This window comes from Athene noctua, chromosome 17, assembly GCF_965140245.1.
Source record: "Athene noctua chromosome 17, bAthNoc1.hap1.1, whole genome shotgun sequence".
Classification (NCBI taxonomy): Eukaryota; Metazoa; Chordata; class Aves; order Strigiformes; family Strigidae; genus Athene; species Athene noctua.
In genome coordinates, this window is record NC_134053.1 from 3,031,313 (window position 1) to 3,051,988 (window position 20,676).

At 41.5% G+C, this 20,676-nt stretch overlaps 1 protein-coding gene across 7 annotated transcripts in view; it reads right to left on the reverse strand.

Moving 5' to 3' along the window:
• MLXIP (MLX interacting protein) overlaps positions 1-20,676 on the reverse strand; it is a 55,771-nt gene that overhangs the window by 19,151 nt on the left and 15,944 nt on the right. For all 7 annotated transcript variants that reach the window (XR_012634719.1, XR_012634721.1, XR_012634720.1 and 4 more), the window contains exons 2-9: positions 8,819-8,925; positions 8,375-8,460; positions 6,978-7,067; positions 6,656-6,697; positions 5,199-5,370; positions 4,165-4,254; positions 3,164-3,252; positions 2,347-3,010 (exon numbers count right to left, since the gene is read on the reverse strand). Coding sequence is in view for 4 of the 7 variants with exons in the window: in XM_074921539.1 (XP_074777640.1) it covers positions 2,347-3,010; positions 3,164-3,252; positions 4,165-4,254; positions 5,199-5,370; positions 6,656-6,697; positions 6,978-7,067; positions 8,375-8,460; positions 8,819-8,925 (1,340 nt within the window). In the remaining 3 variants the exon portion in view is untranslated. The remainder of the gene's footprint in view (positions 1-2,346; positions 3,011-3,163; positions 3,253-4,164; positions 4,255-5,198; positions 5,371-6,655; positions 6,698-6,977; positions 7,068-8,374; positions 8,461-8,818; positions 8,926-20,676) is intronic.

The window sequence follows — 20,676 nt, forward strand, 5'->3', positions numbered from 1 at the left end:
GGATACTGAAGGACACACACAGCAGAACAGGGAGACAGTGAAGGGTATCTAACACCCTCCCCCTGACTGTGTCACCTGTGACTAACAACTGTGTTTTGAATCAACTCAAGTTTCTGTATAGCCTTTACTGGAAAGGCCTGTGGACTGCACAAACCTTGTGTCAGCCCTTGCGTGGGCATATCTGGCAGAAAGCACTGTCACTCCCATACAGGCAGTTCATTCTTTGTCTGAGCATTCCCACATATAAAGCTGGAATCACAACCCTTCCACTGTTCAGTAACGTTCAGCCGGATTTATAACATCTCTGTGGAGCTAGAGAGCCTCCTCTTACCACTGCATTAATGCTGCTGCACAAACTGGGTATTTCTGACTTCCACATTTGGGTAACTGTAACAATCAGCACATATTTAGATGCCCCTCTAGATTTTTCATGTTTCTATCCTACACACGCATCTTTTGCGGACTTCCTCTCAAAATCAGAACATTTATCCTGAAGTGGTGATAGCAGAGTTCTTTCCCACGTGAAGTCTTGCACATGATGAGATAATCTGTGCAGATTTTTGAGTCCTTATATCACAGGGCAATAAATGTTACACATCCCTTTCTAACATAGGTTATAATGCAATTTGGTTTATAGTCACAAGGTTATTTGTTTGTCCTGAACACAAATGACAGGCATAAATGCCTTAGTTACAGGTACTGATGTCTATTCTGTTGTCAAAACTAAGGTCCAGTCTCTACATAAAACTTTGGATTTGACCTCTGAGCTTGGTGTTCCAGTAGTTTAGGAGCACTGTGATCCCTGAACACGTGGCACTGCCAGGAATGAAAAGCAGCAACTTGAAATCTAGACAAGAAGCAAAGCCATTTGTTGTGATGGTCCAGAAGTAACCGATGAAGTACTGGGAAAGCGATATATGGGGTAAGGAACAACCCAAGAAGCACTAAGAAAGCTAGGAACAAAGGCTTTTGAAAAATCAGAGTTGCCTACAATGCTTTACTTGGTGAGAAATGCATGTCTCAACTGCTGAAGGTACACAGACTCTTGCTTTATAACGTACTACAGACAGAAACACTGCCATTAACACCCTAGTGCTATTAATCATGGACCAACCTGTTCCCAGTGACATGCTAGAATTAGATCCTTGGGTCTGTTCTACTTCTGAACTGTGATTTTTATTTTATTTTTTTTTCCCTTGGTGGGTAACCACAATGCCAGGCCCTGGCAGACACACCTACTCCTTAGTAAATCCTGTTTAACAATAGTCCTCCAGGCAAGGTTTTTCTTGGATTATTGTTGCACATTTCAGGTGGCTGAAGTCACTTGGCCCCCAGCCAGCCCAAGTCTAAAAACAGTGTGCAATAACCCCAAGGAGAAGTGTACTACCTGTCCTGCTCTAGCCTTGAGCTTTCCCACAAGAACCACCATAAGTAAAACTTTCTCTGCTCATGTTTGCTATTCTTAGCCTTGCACAGTGCCAGTAGCTCCAAATCAGACCCAGTGTGGAGATCCCAATATATCAGTTAGGCACTCATGCTCTGAACTGAAAACCACATGCTCCTGCAGCATCTCAAGAGTCTGTAGATTGCTCAGGACAAAGATCTCCAGCTCCCCCTGCCTGTTCTTCTCCAGGGGAAGGCCAGATTCTCATCACCCTGGTCCTGCTAGGGAGCACTGGTGGTGGATGAGAAGCACACTCCCATGCTTCCATCTGGACCAGTGCTGTGGTCCACTTCAACAGCTGCTCCCTAGTGAACACCGGTCTCAAAGAGTTTCAGGCACAGCCAAAACAAAATGTCAGAATACATCCAAAGCACTACCAAAGGATGTACACCAGCACCCTGGTACAACAGAGGCACAGGCAGGTACCGTGACTTGTCCAGGGCAACCAAATGAGGCCAACGACAGGGACAGATCTGCCATTCCCCATCCCACACTACTCCCCTACCAGCTCCTACTCTACTGTGGTTGAATGCTCTGAGGGGCAGAGTTAATCAGAACAGCACTGAACAGCAAACCCCAGGTTTCTGTGGGGCAGGAGCACAGAGCTCTAGTCATCCTATGCACTGATGCATCTATACAGCCCCAGACAAATTTTACAAGGAGATACTCCCTTCCACAGGTCAGATTTTCACACCCACAACCAAACCGTTTCCAATCCTCGCAGCAGTCCAGAGCATTCCATTGAAGAGTGTAGCCACACACAAGCAGATTCAGGGGTTCCTTGGACACCCTCAGGAAGATGTATTTTTACTTATTATGTAAAGTAAGAAAAGCAAGAAGGTCTCTCCCTCCTGCTAGTCCCACTCAGAAAAGAAAAACATCACCCCACCAGTGCTTCTCACCTGGGGTGATGAAGGCATTCTTTAACAATAAGGACACTGTTTCAGGCTTCGGAGCAGGCACTATTTTTTGTGACTGTTTGGGCCTTGTCCCAGCACTGGCCAGAGGAACAGCTATGGGGAGTGCAAATGTCAGTTGGGACTGCAGCTGGGGCCGGGGCTGCCCCTGCAGGACAGTAGTCTGGAAAGTCAGGTTACAAGGCACTCCTGCACCGGGCTGCTGCGTCGCCAGGACAAGGTTCTGGCTCTGGCTGAAGGTGGTGGCAGGGGCGTTGTGGGTCAACGTAGCAGAAGCTGTGTGGGTGATAACTGTAGATTCACAGAGGCCAAACTTCTGGGTTTCTGGTGCAGCAAACGCAGCTGGTGGAGAGCTTAAGCTAGAATTCAGAGGCACTGCAGGCAACGAGGACTGGTGCTGTTGTGTTGCAGGCTGAAGCAGTGGCAAGGCTGTCTGAAACACTGGCATAAAAGTTTGTGGCCCACTGAGAGGCGAGTTGGGAGAGAAGTCCGCTGGCTGGATGAAAGATCCCTCACTTCTAATGCTGGAACACTGGTCAGTGTCAACATCAGGAATGACAGGAGCAGGTACTGAGGAAGCAATCAGTTCATCACCGATGTTCCCTGCTGGGAGTGTGTTGGGCAATGAACCCGACGGCAGGACAGGAGACTGACAGAGAAGAAAAATATCACAGATTCAGACATGACCCATGAAACTCCTGTCTGAACTCCTCCTGAGAAGGACATGGCTCATGTCTGAGAGTCTTCACAGCACATACGTGTCTGAGATGAGGCCGTTTTAAACACTGAGAACCTCTCTTACCTGGGAAGAGTGGCTGCTGCTGTCTGTAGTAGCTGAGCTGACAGCAGACACAGAAAGGAAATTACTGGAACGACTGGGTGTGAATAAATCTGAAATACGAAAAGTCATCTATTAATTTTCTGCTTTTCATACTCAAGGTACAGCATTGCTAGATACTGAAATTCACAGGAATATCAATATTATTTAGCAAATAATGAAACCATGAGATTTTTTGCTTCATACAACTGCTGCTGACTGAGCAATGAACTATTGTCTTCCAGAGGAACTGACCTCTTCAGGGCAGACATCTTCAGGGCAGACATCTTCAGCTTTTATGCAAGCTGAAGACAATAGAAAAATCAGTCCACAAATGGGGATTTGGGGGATTTTAAGGTTCACCTACAGGCAGACAGCCAAGAGCTGATTCCCAATGCAGTCCCATAAAATTCGATTATCTGATGCAGACTGCATGCAGGCCCAGCAAACAGATGTGACTTTTGACTTCCATGAAGATCCATAATCACCAAAGCTGTCAGTAGTAGTTTAAGGCCACATGTAACTCTTGAGAGTACCAGAAAATGTTCCAAGACAAAGTATTAAATCATTTCGTCCCTAAGAAGTGTTAAATATGAAAACCTCAATGATTCTGTGGGTTCTTCTGTCCACATCTGATGTTCTACCTTTAATTACTCAGTGACTTAAGGTCTACATGCTATTCTTTTGAAAGCCAAATTAACAACCAGGTTCAAACTTTGGAATAAATAATCCTTAAATCCTGAAGTTACCTAAACCCAGATAAGTAAAGAACTGGGGTCACAGTAACAAAGGAGTCTACCCACATATGCATCTGCTTGAAATAATGAACAATGAAAACATATAAAGTGTTCTTCACTCTTCACTCAAATCTCCTGCCTTCTAAAGAGAACAGACATCTACAACATTTAACCATCTTTTAAAAACTAGTTCATAGATCACTGCAATTTTAAATAAATTAATTGACTATATATATATATGATTCTTACCCTGAAAAGGCTCAAAAGTATCCATAAAATCAAAATTTGGCTGGAGAGGAATAAGCCCTGGTTGAATCATGTCAGCATTTCCTAAGTGTGCTGCAAAATTCAGGAGACAGATTAGATTAGCTTCATATCACTCGCACAATAACAGCAGCAGGAATACACAATTTGGCCAGAACTCCAACACACACTCTACAGCCAGCCTTGGCCAGGACATTTACAGAAAAACTCCTGCTGAAATGCACTGAGCATCTGCTTTCCTTCAGAACTGTAGCACAGTTCTGAAATCAAAACCATTGGGGGGAATTAAACTTTCAACTAGTAATATGGAAGAGGTGAAACCTGAAGGGTCTAACAAACAACTGGGGATTGCCAAGCTTGGATGCCTCCTGCTCCCTGTCCTGCCCCTGCTGCACAACACATAAACCTGCTGGGAAGCACAACCTGAACCACCACAGCTCATAGCACAGTATTTTAAAATAAACCATCATCCATTTTATTTTGCCTTAAGTACACTTCATGTAAACCACAGTTGCTCTGGAGCTGCTCAGGCAGGATGTCTAAGCTAAGGATGATGCCCAGCAGACATCTGCTGTCCCATTAGACACAGCTTTCAGTTAGAGAGCATGTGACAGAACTGTATAGCTCTTGGGATTGTTTCTACAGATGTGACTTGCACTTGTCCTAAGGGATATATCCAAAGAAAAATACATAGACAGTCCCTTAAAAATACACAAAAATATATTATTTGAGATAAATAACAATGCCTTCACCACTGATAATGGTAAATACTGCTCATTACAGTTTTATTCAGAGCAACATTAAAGGACAGTGCTAGGAGCAGCACGTAAGAAGTTAAGAACAGAAATTAAACTTGGATGAATAACTGGGATTCCATAACCTATAAAACATAAGACAGCTACACTGCCTGACGTATTTTTACGTGTATCAGCAAAGTAAGATAAATTTCTTAGGTAAGACTAGAAGCAAAGCAACAAACCACACTTCTAGAGGTTCCCACTTGCAACACCAACAAATACCTATGTCCCTGGAATTTGGCCAGGAAACCAGTTGATGTGAAGACAGTGTGGAGAACAGCGTATCGGTGAACTCAGACATAAGCATATCTGCATCCAAGAGGCTGCCTTCCTCCATAGGGACAGGGGTTTCTCTGCCATACCTTCTTTTTTGCCAGAGAACCACATCCTCATCCTGCCAAAGGAAAGAAAAGTCAGGCTGCCTAGACAACGCTGAAGCCATCTGGTGCAGATATAGAAAAACAGCCTTAATTTTTCACATTTTTAGAGAAGGAAACTCTCCTTTAGGAGCCATGCAAACAGACTTGAAACAGATCAGCGGTACTTCTAATACACAAACAACTTCAGCTCACTGATTTGAGCAACAACAGAAAACTTCAGTAGAATACCAAGACACTGGGAATGTTTTTTGCCTAAAAAAACCCCAGATGTTGACTAGGAGGACACAAGGCAAAATAACTTCATCAACACTTTCTAGTTTCATTGATTTTACTTATATTTCTGCACCTACAGTTTAACAATCCCTTGGTTTGAATAAAGATTTAAAAACAACATGCACAACAAAAACTCAAAGCAAACAACTCCTATCTTGAAGTGTATCTGAATCATACTTAAGTGTAATTGTAATCTGATTTTGCACAAGCTATGCTGATATTCTTCTGGGCACTTTTAGCCCAAGAAAAATACAACATATTGTGACTTGGCCTACCTGTCCTTCACTACAGGCTAAGCTAAATCGCATTGTCTTGCATTTGCTGTGGACTAGAAGACTACATAGTCAGGTTCTTGTGGCTGAGCCAACATGCAGCTGTAACTACACCAACATACCATGATGGTACATTGGAGCTCATGGCCAAAACAGCTGAGAGTTTTGTGAAACTGGAACAGATCCAGACTTATGCTTAGCTCAAAAAAAAAAAAAAAAAATCAGAACAGTGCTTCTGATCATCAGTTTGTATGCCCAAAGTAGGCTTGATGGCTTTAGGGGGCATAATAAATGGTGATGCCATTGTTCCTTTAAACATTTTGCCTTTTTTAGGATGCTGGCTCATTATTTGCCCATGTTGTAGGCAGCAGGAAGAACTGCAACATGTAGAACACACATCTTCACAGATCCAGTTCCACAAGCAAGGCATTAGTGCCAGTTACGACTCAGCAATAAGACAAAACAATGTGTCAAGTCCTCAAAGAGATTGATCTTTCTGGGCACCCAAAACTGATTCTCATGTCTTTTGCCACAGTTACTTCACATTCAACCTCTCCTCCACCCAATTTAAGCTACAAATCTTCCATTGCTCTCTAAGGTGCAGAAACATTAAGGTGTCTAACCTTAATTAGGGCTTAAGCAAGATGCTTATCTTTAGATTTTAATCAACGCAAGCTACTGCATGTTACAGCTTTGTTATGTATTGCAGCTTCTACAAGCATAAATGCTGCCACTTATCACTGGTATTACCTACCCTGACCAAACTTGAAAGATCTTCATCTTTATGTTTCTGCAACTGCAAAAGGAGAACAAAACAGATGTTAAAGTCAGAATATGTCCTGTATATGCCAGTAGAAGACCGGATTTTGCAAAACTTTTAAAGACCCAATCATGCACAATGAGTCCCTGCACAATGATTTTTAGTGAAGTGGGACTAATCAGATGAGCATGCCCGTACTAGCTTATCATCTGTTTCAAGTATTCTTCCACGCTACCAAAAGAGACATCAAAATTCAAAAACAACAACATACTGATCAAGTTCAAGTAAGCTACTTTCACCGTGCAAACCAACAGACCCTTTTCTTGAAGTATGTTCTCCACTTGTGGTATTCCCTGATGACTATTTCAATTCTTCGTTTCCAGTATTTCCCTTCTGTTGCAATGGCCTGAAAACACAAACACATACCATGAATTACACAGAATCACATAACGGCTGAATGTTCAAATAAATTTCCAAGCAAATATTCAGGCATAAAAAATGCAAAAGAAAGCATGCTAATTCTGTTTGAGCTCATGTATCAGCAGCCCACAATCCCAGAGTTCAGCTATCACAGAGCAAATCTGACAGTACTAACTTCATCTTTCCCACAACAAACAAACAAGAGATGTCTGACCACACTGTCAGCATCTTTCACATCAGCTCAACCATAACCAATAGTGAAGAAATGGAACAAAAAAAAAAATCCCTTTAAAAAGAATTTACAAAAATGTAATGTATAAAGCATACAACACCCTGGTCTGCAGAAAACAGGCAAAGAGAATTTCACAAGGTTACATGAACATGCACACACGTACACAAAGGCTGTTAAGAATGACGCAAAGCAATGAAAATCTGATGTCCAGCTCAGGGAGAAGCATGACCTTGCAGGCCACATACTAATAGCAACAAAAGTATCAGAACAATGTGGGTCTTTAACATATCACAGATAGCAGTGTATAAGTTGGGGACAGCAGGCTAATGAGAGCCTTAACACAACTTCCTTGTGTTCGAGGGTCATCTTTCAACACAAACATCAACACTGTTCTTGCAAAAACCTGAGACAGTTCCACAAACTCATCTGGAATTCCTTTGAGTTATAAATTATTCTAGAGTTATGCAGTATAGAGAGAGTCACATATTGCCACATCAAGGGCCTCACTGGTTTTCTGCAAGGAGCCAGAGGGCAGACGTTAGTTTTCATTTATGTTTATAAGAGCACAAAAATGAAAGTACGCAAACTCATATTCGCTCTGTTTGTGAAGTTACCTTGACAGAGAAAAAGAAATTGCTTGTGTCTTGAAACCACACCTCATCAATTATATAAAATACAGAAACTCTCACAGGGTTGCTTAGATTCAATCCTGAAAACAGTCATCGCTCTGATTTCCCACTGACTTCAGCAATCTCCAGCCAGAAAAAAGCAGTGGCTGTCAAAATCTTAACTATTCAAATTGTACTTCTATGACTTATGTTTCACTAAACCAGAATATAGACATAAGTTACATAGATAATAAATATCCTTCCAGTTGCACCTTGATCATCTGAATGTGATTAACTTATAAAAAATGGGTTCAAATCTTCTTTATATTAATGGTTCCTTCTAAATAAAGTCAACAGAGCAAAGAATTGCTATGCTGCTCTCACATCTAGTGGCCTAGAAAATCTTGTTATAAACTCTAGAGCGCATTAGTCTGCTCCTCAGGTTTTATGTACCTCTGGCCGACGATGCTCATCAACATCAACAGAGCCGTCCAGTGGAGTCACAAAGTGGCACACTGGATTCTTGCGCTTCTCCAGGTCTGAAACAAGAATGAAAATGCAAGTGCTCAGCATGTGCAGGCTCTGCAGAGAGCTCTGTCAATTCAACAGCAAGATGTGTTAAAAAAAACCCCACAAATCTAGTCAGGGTTCCTTCCAGATAACCAGCAGGAAATGGGGAGATCTCACAGGCTGTGCTTGGATGCTCAGTACAGCCTGTGTGGACATCTCTAAGAAAGCTCTGATCCAGTGGCACTGCCATGGCAGCCTCCCAGACATCTGGGCCTTAAGCAGGTTTCTGGGCTTTTTATTAGACAGTAAATTCAATTATCTTGCTTCTTACACGTGTGTCTCAGAAGATACTATATAGCAAGTGACACAACCCAGCACAATACTTACACTGCATATACCATGCCCTCCAGATGGCGTTATTGAGACGGATTTTATCTCTCCACTGAAGTTTCAAGCCTTTAAAATTTTTCCATTTTGGTGAAACCAGCTTTCCACTGAAACAAAACAGACAACAAATCATTCTGCTTTCAGTTTTTCTCTTCCAGCTCCTCTCGAGACAAAGCATCCACCTAAAACTTCCAACCTGTCAACAAAAAAAGTACAAGCAGCCACACCTGGCCAGTGACTTCTGCCATACACTGTCCACGGCTTACTGATCAAGGTGCCAGAGAAGAGCCCAATTTTCAAGACTCCTTCATGTTCTCATCTGGTTGCTAACAACTGTCACAACTGGTCTCACAAGTATCTTCAACAGAACTGAAACTCATTTCACCCACACTTTTCTCCTTTCCAGTATCCCACCTTCTCAAATGCCAACCTATGAGCTTTCATCAACTGAGAAAAAGACTGCTCAAATTAAGGCCAAAACCTGGCCTAGAGGTTTTTGTAAATTTAGCCACATAAAGTTTTGGCTTGGATTTTGCCGAGGAGCTGGATGAAGTCAACACAAGTTGACTTTTCCACAGTTCTGCATGACATTTCTACAGTTCCATTCAAATTTTCAGGCTGGTTATGCTGAGAAGGAAGAATGAAATGCCAGTTTTGGCCCAAGAAAAAACCATCACCCATCAATTCTACGATGCCAGTAAACACAGCCAGGCACAAAGGATCACCAAGAGGTTATAAATAGTAACTTCTGCCCAAGGAAGGGGAAGGCTGGAAAGAGAAATGGCTTATGTATGAACAGTCTTGGGAGGGAGATGGAAGGAGAAAGGAAGGAGCAACAGGGACTCCAGTAAGCACTGTATAAACACGAACTACCTAGCCCTTAAAGCACACCTTTATGGATCACTAATCCATACTACTGAGGGAGCAGAGGAAGTAGGAAATACTCATAACGTAGTAAATTGTAAGCCACAGATTAAAGTACAGGTATTGTGCTGTTCCAGGTTCTGGAACAGGTATTGTGCCTATCCCAGGTTCTCCCTGTCATTTTTTTGGTTTTAGCCGTATGTCTTCCTAGTTTATGTCTGCTTATGCTGTTTGTGCATCCTCACTACAACTGAAGTGGGCCAGCAATACAAACAGCGATACAAACTGCAATGGATACCACAACACATGCAAAGGCAACAGGTTCATCCTGAAACATTACAAGCATCAGATCAAGAGGTTAAGGTCTTTTAAAGTCCCCTGTTCTTCCTTTAAAGCTCTAAAATCACTGCGAGGATAGGAAATACATCTTGCAGAAGTGCCAGGCACTTCCCTTGGCCGGCCCAAGGCCATACAGAGGCAGGCCTGAAGCTGGAGAACTGCTGGTTCTCTCTTTCCTACTTGGTGTGGGAATCTTCCTGACAGCAGATCTTTTTAAAGAAAACTGCTAATAAAACTTTTAATACTACAAATGAGTAAAATGTCCTCACAGAAGATGACAGAATGCCAGAGGTGCCAGTAGTAGGATATTAAACTACCACTTTCCTCAAGTATTTGGCTCATCATTTCTTTTCTCCCTTGCTAGCACCACAATTGTTGTTACCACTCCAGTATTCCCACAACAGTAACAGATGAACAAACACGAGACCTCAGCCAAGTGACAGGTGAAGAAAAGACAGCTCTGATCTTTCAATTTTTCTCAATTTAAGGCTAGTTGTAGCAATAGGTTAAATCACCATCAGGTGAGCTGAGGCCCAACAGTAAAAAAATTACTTTTAAAGAAGAAGAGGAGGGAAAAAACCCCCACAAGTGTTATGTTTTTGTATGCTTTTGTACACACAGAGAAGTGGGTGTAGAGACAATTAAAATGACAACTCAGAGCAGCAAGAGAGCAGATAAGTGACCAGCTTGTGAGTCCTGTGCTCACTGTGGTCCATGCCCAGTTCCGGGCATACGCTGAGCCCCCTCTGCTATGCTGTAAGGCTCAGTTGCAGCCTTTGGGACTCGGGTGCTTGAGAAGAAATAAAACTACAAACAAAATCTGGTACACAAAATAGAACATCAGCTCCCTCTAAGGCAAGTAGACTTGCTGGAGCAAGCGACTTCACTGACTGGAAGTAACAGTAAACCATGTCAACTGTTAGCAAGGAATAGGAAAAATTATTACTAATATACTTGTGTTATTCTCTGTAGCTGGGCTCTGAGACACTCAGTACAGCCACACTTTGTATGCTCACTGAAGTCTAGGAAAGCCTTTCTGGCTTTTTTTTTTTTTTTTTTTTTTTTTGTGCTAGTACACCCATATGCCACTCTGAAACACATCTCCCAGAACGCCACTTCTAATTTTCAAGACTCTTTCAGTTTATGGAAAATCTCCAGATTAAGCATTTTATGTCACCGTTATCCAGCTGCTATGGGTCAGGGCAGCCAGTGGATCTCCACTGGTTTAATATTTCCTGCAAACTATCTCATCAGCTTCACAGTGTTCACTGCACATCCAGCTCTGTCTCAAAATCATTGCATACGTTGTCTGATCATTCCTTCTAAACTCAGATTAAAGCATATCTTTTTCTGTTTCTCACATGTACATTAAGTTTGGAGACAGAAGATTAACATGCTGATGCATCACCAACACTGACAAAACGCGCACATGCCTCTGACTAAGAAATCCGTCAACTTAATGTTCATCTCCATAGCTCTGTGCAACTGGACAGTTTACCAAAGCAACAAAACTCTAATAAGCTTCACTCAGAATAACAAGAATAAATGCTTTTCTACAAAATAACTAAAAGGAACTGTAATTAATTCTTGCATCTTCAAAGATCCAAATAAAACTGGAATTAAAACACAAATAGTTTAAAACATTTTCTATTACATTCTTACAAAATGCTAAACAAAAATAGTGCATCAAAAGAAGGAAGTGATTAAGAACCTATTCTTAAAATAATTATTATTTTTAGTTCCCATGGGAGCAAAACACAAGTCCAGCTTGAGGTCATAAGCGAAACAACTTTAACCTCAGTGAAGAGGAATCAGCATGAGCTGACAACAATATTTAGACACTACTCCAAATTCTAAACTCAATGGAAAGTCAATTACTTTGAACAACACTGTGACTGAGAGCAGCTGCCTAACTGAAACCCATCTTTAGATTTTAAAGCAGCAAAACAACAACAAAAAAATCAAATTGAGAGACCCACTGGCTGCTGCTCCTGCCAGCTCCCTGTCTCCTAAGACCACGCCGACTCCTACAAGAAATGAAGAGCAACCTGCCAACCAGCCAGACGGTCACAATGTACCTGCGAGCATCAAAAAGCAGCGCACACGCGGTCCTCGCTCTTTCTACAACGGCTGCTGCAACTCTGCAAGAGTGCTGGTTCCAAAGAGGGAAGGAGGAGAGCGTCCCGAGGGAGGCTTGGACCAAATACTGCACGGTACAAGCCAGGACCGCTGCATCCACACCAGCCAGTGGCATGACCTAGAGGATGCTGGTGCTGCACCGACGGCGCCCAAGGAGAGGAGTGCTGAGGGAACTAGGTGCTCGGCTGCATTCTGCCGGGGTCGTTGCTGCCACAAGCACAGCCCGTGCTACCCGGGATGCGCCGGCTCATGTAAGTGATGCTGGAGGAACACGTGACTCTCCTATCTTCATCACTATCAAACACAGATCAAATCAAAGTGGCTGAAAAGCATCTGGTGGATAATGTGCAATACATTCCAACAGCTCAGTTCAGTCTCCCATGTACAAATCTCCACCTCCTGAGACCAAATGTCCTCAAGTGATTTGATCACAGCAAACCAACTAAAAAAGCTTCAGCTGAACAGCCAACAGAGCTGGAATTCCCCTTGGACACAGGGGCCCCGACATGCTTTGGAGGAGTCACAGTGTTTTTAGAAGAGAAGCTGCAGACAGTCAAGGTTGCCACTTCCATATGCTGCAGCTTTCACCGATGAGCCCTGGATATGCCAAAAGAGGCTGGAGTCCATTCCCAAGTTTTTTTAACATACTTTTTCCCAGCTCAGGTACTACCTCAGGCAACTGAGATCCAAGCAGGCAGACATAATACAGGACTGATCTGTCAGAGTAACACAACTCTCTCCATTTTTAATATTCCAGTGAAAGCAGCTGTGTTAAAAACAAATAAAAACTTCCAAATATCACAAGATCTGCAGCAAAGTACAAGAAACAGATGTCCCTTGTTAGAGCATGACCCGATTCCCTTAAACACGTTTTGATTTTTAAATTTTTCTTCTATCAACTGAAAAGTAGTTAGTGAAAAGTTATGGATTCTAACATGGTGCAAAACAGATTTTACCTTGGCAACGTTCATTTTTATGCAAAGTTTTGCCTCTGAGAAGTTCATAATTTTCTTCTAGAACAGCCACAATAAAGCATTTCAGGCACACACACAGGCAAACAGTACCCAGGGAGGGTTCTTCCATTCTCATCTCTTTTTTTTTTTAAGACTGTATGTTAAAGGGTGATTAGCAATGAACAAACAGCATTTTAAGTGTACGGCTAACATATTATCTAGGAAAATAGTTACTGAATGATCTTACAGGGTATTTTAGTGATGCTTTTGACTCAGTAGGGACAAGGTAAATGGGTGACCTTTTTCCTTAACAGGTACAAGGCACATGAGATGCCATTCACAGCTGTTAGGATGACTTCAAATTTAAACCAGTAGCTCTCTGTAACACTGAAAAACCATTCAATCAATAAACTCCACGGAAAAACTCCTGCTGACATCAGTAGAAGCATGATCAAGCTCTGATACAAGATGACTCACAACAGAAGAATCCCCTGTTCTCCTCCCTTAAATCAGAGGAATTTAAGAGGAACTTTGGTCAGCATAAAACCACGTGACACAACCACACTTGGGATTTGGACAGAAATGGACATATATCTGTGTGCAAACCCAGCAGTAGTCTGGGGTTTTTTTCATTACTAACTAGAATTAAGAAACATTAACATTTTAAGAAACACTAATTTCTACAAAGAGCACCGAAGGGGCAGAGAAGGAGAGTATTAAACATTAAGATAAATTCCACCCAAACCAAGACAATCCCAGAAGGCTGGTCTGGTCATCTTGCATAACCCCCATTAATAGGTGGTTTGAAAACATGTTGATTCAATGGAAAATATATAGTATAGTACGGTAGAAGGTTGGGTTTGGGTTTTTTTAATAGAGCTCAGATGCTTTAATAAGCTGTTTCTGATTCAGCTTGCAGTTCCCCATTTTTTTATCTACCTCAGAAACTGTCAAAACAGTATCACAGCATTATGTTTCAAATTCTTTTTTAATAGAAGACACAGGGAAGATTTTGCTGTAAATACCAGTCCAAAAAATCCCCTTCCCCATTCAGAAAAAAATTAAGTTCATTCTCCACACCATGACATGTAAGTGATGCTGAGCAAGGAATTTCAGCTAGCAAGCTATCTTGCGACTGTAGTGAACTAAATGCTCCACAAAATAAGAGTTCTTTAAAATACCATGTTGTTGTCCAAGAAGTGGATTTATCACCCAGTGTGCAATAGGTCAACAATCACACACTCAGGAGAAACACTGCTTATTTATTTTAGGGTTGTGCAAGCCCAGGTGTTCAGTGGTTTCCCACAAATCAAGCACACCAGTGGTGCTTTTTGCGCTATATTTATACACAACACTTGCAGAGTTTGCAATTTTCCAAGTCCATCCTCTCTACGGTGATTGGTTAGTAATTTACATACAATTATAATACTGCTCACCCCATACGTATGTTACACGTGCTCAGGGGAAGACTGTCTTCATCTGAGCAAGGGTCTTCTAGAGCTCTAGGCACGATTTTTAGTATTATAAGAGTAGTTCAGCTAAGGATAACACAGACCTTGAGTTTGCTTGCCAAGTTTGGCAATGTATCCTCTTCAAAGTCTCATGGCTCCTGGATGCCCTTGCTCAAAGGCTGCTATTACTTGTTCTTTTGATTAGGAACACCTTTAGTTTTAACATTACAAAGAACATCTGTCTTGACCTAAAGATAATATTGCTACACTGTTCTAAAAGCTTAACCTTCAACACCGCGAGGGAAGAAATGCATGATCTCTCACTTAAAAATAAGAGTGAGACTCAATTGTATACCCACGGCTGTGAAGTGTGCAAGTGATAGCACTAGAAGTGGGTCACAGGCTTTCTTTTTTTTTTTTTTCTGACATACCGCCATACTTTGCACATAAAAATATTCATTTCCACCCTCTCATCTTTCACTTGTTTTGATATGTAGGGACAAGGAATATCTCTGGCAGGAGTTGGCTCTCCAGCTCAGGAGAAGTTATTTTTTTCTTTTGCACTTGGATAGCACCTGGCCTAGATCTATCGTACATGGAATTTAAACATAAACCTCTGAGCGCCGTGGCTCAGATTCCACAGGCCTGACCCTGCTGCCCAAATATATATTTCTCAAACACAGCAAAGATACCTTGAAAAGCAGCTCCTGCAGACCTCCAGGAACCACTTCTCATACAGACCACAGGGGTTGTGCATACTATAGTTGTAAACAAGTTATTCTCTTTTCAAATCTGAATTTTGTAAATTCAGTTTACAGAAAATAACTGCAGAAATGTATTGGGCTTTCCTGTTTAATCATCAGATTCCCACTGTCCCTGCACTAAAGGACTTCTTTTTTGCCTTGTTAACACCTGCCTCAAAACCCACTTTCTCTGTGCCTTCCCCCTGCCACCAATTCCTTCCTGTACATGATCATGCAATCTTTTGATGCAGACTTTTTCCTTTTGTTGCAGGTGATGGCAATGAGGCTCTTAATTTAAGCAATAGGGGAAAAATAAAATCTGATTTTAAAGTAGCTAAATAGATTAGCTTTTTCGGCAACCCAGAAAAAGATCTTTTTGGCTTCTCCCCAGCATTTTTTTTTTTTGAAGGCGTGGTTTTAGTTTGTTTTTTAATCTCCAATCTGTTTTGTTGGGGAGTTGGGGCTGTCAGCTCAGCTCTCCAAGAGCCAAAACTAACAATATTTTCCCAAACAAAGGTTCATTCAAAGAATCAGATTATATGCATTGTGTGCCAGAGCAAAGAGGCAGGCAAGTGAAACAAAAACATTTCTACACTGAGTGAATGTGTGTAGGACTTGCGAGGAGGCCACGCTTTAGCATCTCACTGTTCAGACCTACAAAATTAATCCCAGCTGCAGCCCTAGGATACTAATCCCAGAGAGAGCTCATTTTAAAAGCAAGCATTAGGGCAGCTCATTTTCTTGGCTACCTAGTTCACCCTCCCTACCTGAAATCCTCCTGCAGTAACGGACTCCAGGTTTGTGGAGAGCTGTTGTATTGCCCACACTCCACAAACAACAGCAGGCAGCTTTGTGCTCAAGTTACATCAAACATTTTGAAACAACCAAACCCTCCCCACTGTTTGATTCATCTCCTTTTAAAAATAGTACTTCAGTCTTGAAGACAGGATATTTTTCCTCTATCGTGAGCATTATATATTATGAAGTGTTAGAAAAATATAAAACAAAAAAATCAAAATTATCCACTGGCAAATTGGAATTGCATCATCTGCTAAGGAATATGTTATCTAGACTGATTTCACCCAGGAGGGCTGAGGTGTGCACCTCCTGCAAAGGAACAGGAAAGTAAAAGATCGGTCATATACGAGAAGCAAAAGTTGGTGCCCCAACAAATGCACTATAAACCTTATTTTATTTATTTTACAAATGGAACATTATTTTAAGCAAGTTTGGAAGTTTAACTTAATTTGCATAAATGAAGGTTCGCAGTGTCTGGGCTCTTGCTCTGATTAGACCATATCTATGCTGGCAACTCACAAATGAGCCCGGTAAGTGTTGTGGCATGCTGAGCGCTACCATGGCTTATACCAGCAGACCTGTGCTCTGCCAAGGCAACGTCCTGCGGCCGCCTCACAGAAAAGCAAGAGCTGAAAAACCCACGTTTTGAGAGTATTAGCACATCTACACTGACAGCTTTTCATATCACCATTACGTCAATCAAGGAAAGGAGTTTCGCACGGGAGTTTCAGCCAAACAACATGGCCAGGATTTGCTATATGAATAGGAAGGCTTGCAGACAGCTGGGAAGGACCACTGGAGAAATGCTTTCAACAGAAGCAGGTTTCATTCAAGTTATGAAATTGTGAAAAGAGAGCTGGAACAGCACAGGGCGAAAGGGAACATAAAGAACAGTACAAATACCAATGAGACTTGGAGGCTATTGTGTCCTTCAGTCTGTGTCTATTTAAAGACTCAGAATATTTAGACAGTTTCTCATTTCCAGTCAGAAATCAGAGGATATTTCTAGAAATATTCCTGCTTTTCAAACATTTATCCAACATTGACTCACTTTACTACAGAAATGGAACAGCAAGAAAATAGAAAAAGCTTCATATGTCACTAATACTTCAGGTCGAGAAATGCACCAGCATCTACCGCTGCTCAGTCTTGAGCAAAACCTCTCCTCGATCCCTGCTGTACCCAAGTTTGCCCATCCACAAAAGTCATGTACTTTGTTAAGTTTATAAACATTAAAACTTTATAAAACGTCACATACTTCAACCGTCAAAAATCAAAGACCTTCCCCAAAGAACTATTAGAGATACCATCGGGAAAAACAACACTGATATACAGAACTCGCAAAATGCTTCGAGATGTAGGGTCAGAGGCAAGTACTACTGTGTTACTTTGTCCAAACCTGAAATACCAAGCTGGAGAGCAGCTGCCCACGGCCACAAAGTGTGTCAGTGGCAAAGAGAGGACAGAACACCCGCCAATCATATCCCAGCCACACGCCCCATACTAGAAATGTTACCAGCAAGAGTAAGTTTTACCAAGGATTAGATTTACACCTCTCAATTTACACATTCCCCAGCTCTTGGTGAATTTCACAGCATGACAGAGTAATTTATAAAAAATTTTTATATGTTCAGTTTGAAAATGGTATAAAGATAACACCAAGAACTAAGCTGACCTGCACCTGCATTATCGTTTTATTTGGCATTGCTGTTTCTCAACTTGTCAATGAAAAAGACAGAAGTCTTAATTTTTCTCCCACTTGGCTAGATAATTCAAGACAACATAGAATCTGCTTTTATCTCTGTGGCAAAAGTTTTCTGTTTACAGATAAGCAATAAAATATTTATATTTTCTAAACTATTTCTGGGGTCTCCTAAGAACACATCTGTTGGTCAGACACCAGCATCGGTAAAAACATCAGGTCTCCTCAAACCTTCCTTTAGAAGAAAGCATCACTGTCAACATTGTCAATAATTTAAAATCTTACAATTGAGTTACAGAACTTTTGCAGTATTACAGGCTTATTATTTAAAAAATAAACTCCAGAGGAAATTGTTCTGATTTTTGTTCAAATAAACACTGCAACCCAAAGTTTCTACTCTGGTGTAAAAGATTAAGAGACACAATCTGTCATTTATTTTCCTGGCAGATTAGATGTAGACGTGGAAAGCATACAAAGTGAAGATTATCACAATTTCTAAGTATTCGGTTTAAAAAAAAATGTTCCTTTGAGGCAAGAACTAGTAGTTTAAGCACAGGCTTGAACTACACTGTATAAATTTAGCATGTACTCTATACAGAGCAGTTCAAATCTCAGTTGGAAGTGAACGCCAATGCATGTTTAAAATTGAATTAAATCCTACATAAAAGGAAAATTATGGCAGCGTACACAATCACTACAAAAGGCAGGAAGCATCTGAATTTATATGTAGGTATATTTGCACATTTCATTTGTTATGAAAAGCCTTTATTATAGGATCACAAGCACATCCTAAGCCTCCATGTACAGAATAGATGGTACGAGGCAGATCTGGAATATTTAGCACTTCCATTGGTGGCCCCTCACACTGTTTGCTTTTCAGTGCTCATACCCCAATTTATAGACTATTACTTAATCTTAAAAAATTCCTCATAAGCTTTTCTATGGTGCTTTCACCCTCATTTTGCAGGTGGGAAACTGAGGCATAGACTTATTAACATTCATTATCCACTTCTCTGATCTGGCCAATGTAAGATGACATGTCTGCATTTCCTTGCAAAACTGCACTCAGTTCCCTTTCCTGATCTCTCACCATGCCAGATGGACCCCCACTCAAAGCTCTGACCACCTCCAGAGTCACTGCTTCAACTAGCTGCTACGTCCAGTTTCTTAGAAAATTATAATTTCTCCAAGTTTAAAAAACAGTTTTGCAGGACAAAGCCCTCCACTTGAACACGGGTCACCCCCTCACCAAATTTCAAGACCCTGCTCCAATCCTCAGGGTAATACAATATTTGAAAAATTATTTGAAGTTATTTATTTCCTTTTTTATTTATTTAAATATGGGCAATACATCTTGTTTCAGCTTTATTAGTGGAACAGACTGAACCACACTGAACAATTTCTCACCCAAGAAACATGGGCTCAGACATGGGAAAGTTCAGATCAAACAGTTAAACAACCAAAAGCACAGGTACACAGTAGGGATTACTGGGCAATTTTAAAAACGGAAGGTGCTACCAGTGTTGCCAACAGTAATTGCTGGATAAAGGGTGGAAAGTCAATTCTTTTTCATGTCTCCTGCAGTGCAGCTTCATGCCTCATGTTTTAAAGGACGCCCCCTTGTAACAAACCGATTATGCTATCTCTGTATTCAAAGCAGTAAGCATGAAACCCACTCACAGAAAGCTAGACAGCTGTTCTCCGCCTCCAAGCTGCAGGCCAAGTATTGAAGTCGATCTACTAGAGGTGCAAAACTTCAAATCCAACCCCCTCTCCAGTTCCCCTTCCCTCTGGTGCTAGGATTGCAAGGGTCATACTCTGGGCCAGCATGACCAGAAAATGAGGATCCAGCATCATTCACAAAGCTGTCAAAACTATTAACACGCTCAGCTTGAGAACTTTAATTTTGGGAACACAGGCTCTATTCTTTGCCTGAAAGGACCAGACGAAACACCAGCTTTAGCACACCTTGTGACTTTGTAATACGCAGTGATGTACCAGTAACTGACAGTTGTGATCAACAGCACTGAGGGCTGGGAGAGTTACCACATTTTCTTTGCTGCATCATCTTTACCAACAGTTTTCTTTCCAGCTCCCTCCTCAGCCACCACACTCAACGTGCCCCTTCTCCTCCCCGTCGCTTCCTCCTCTTCCTCTCGCCTCCCTGCTGCTCAAACAAGGTTCATAAAATTGCGGTGAGGGAATGGAAACATATATCTAACAACGTTGCAGCTGGTGTAACAAAGATATAACCATCAGTTACTTCTACTGTGATCTTTTCTTACAAAATCTGCGAGGAGGTAGAGGAGCTCTCCTACTGCTCTCTACTGTTACGATGATGATGATCAACACCTTGTATTGACAAACATATCGACAAATTCACATCAGACCAATACATTTGGTTTTCCTTGGTTTTGAAGTGTTTTTTGCCCTCTTTTGTGCACGGTGAAAAGTGTCGTTTTTAGAAAAGCTGCAATATAGAGGGAAGTGATCCTACTCGCTTGTTTCAGAATCTTTTGAAATTTTTCACTTCTTCCTAAAACTTGATTTCTGTCACTGGCTTTTGCTCAAACTTCTCAGAATCTAAGATACTCGCTACAAAGAGCTGTTTACCAATACAGATGATCAGGAACTGACACAGCTGTCAGTGCACTTTCCTTCCCGTTTAGAAGAATGGCTGTTGGCAAGGACCCTCTTGCACAAAGAGCTGTGAACACGTCAGAATCCTTTTGAATGTTAAGGCCTTAGCCTTGATTAACACACTGATCAAGATGTGATGATCTTGGGACCTTGTTTTAAGCACCTAAATTACGGTTCAAAGACTGTTTCACACGCAGGGCTTCTGAAAAACCCAAACAAACCATATCAG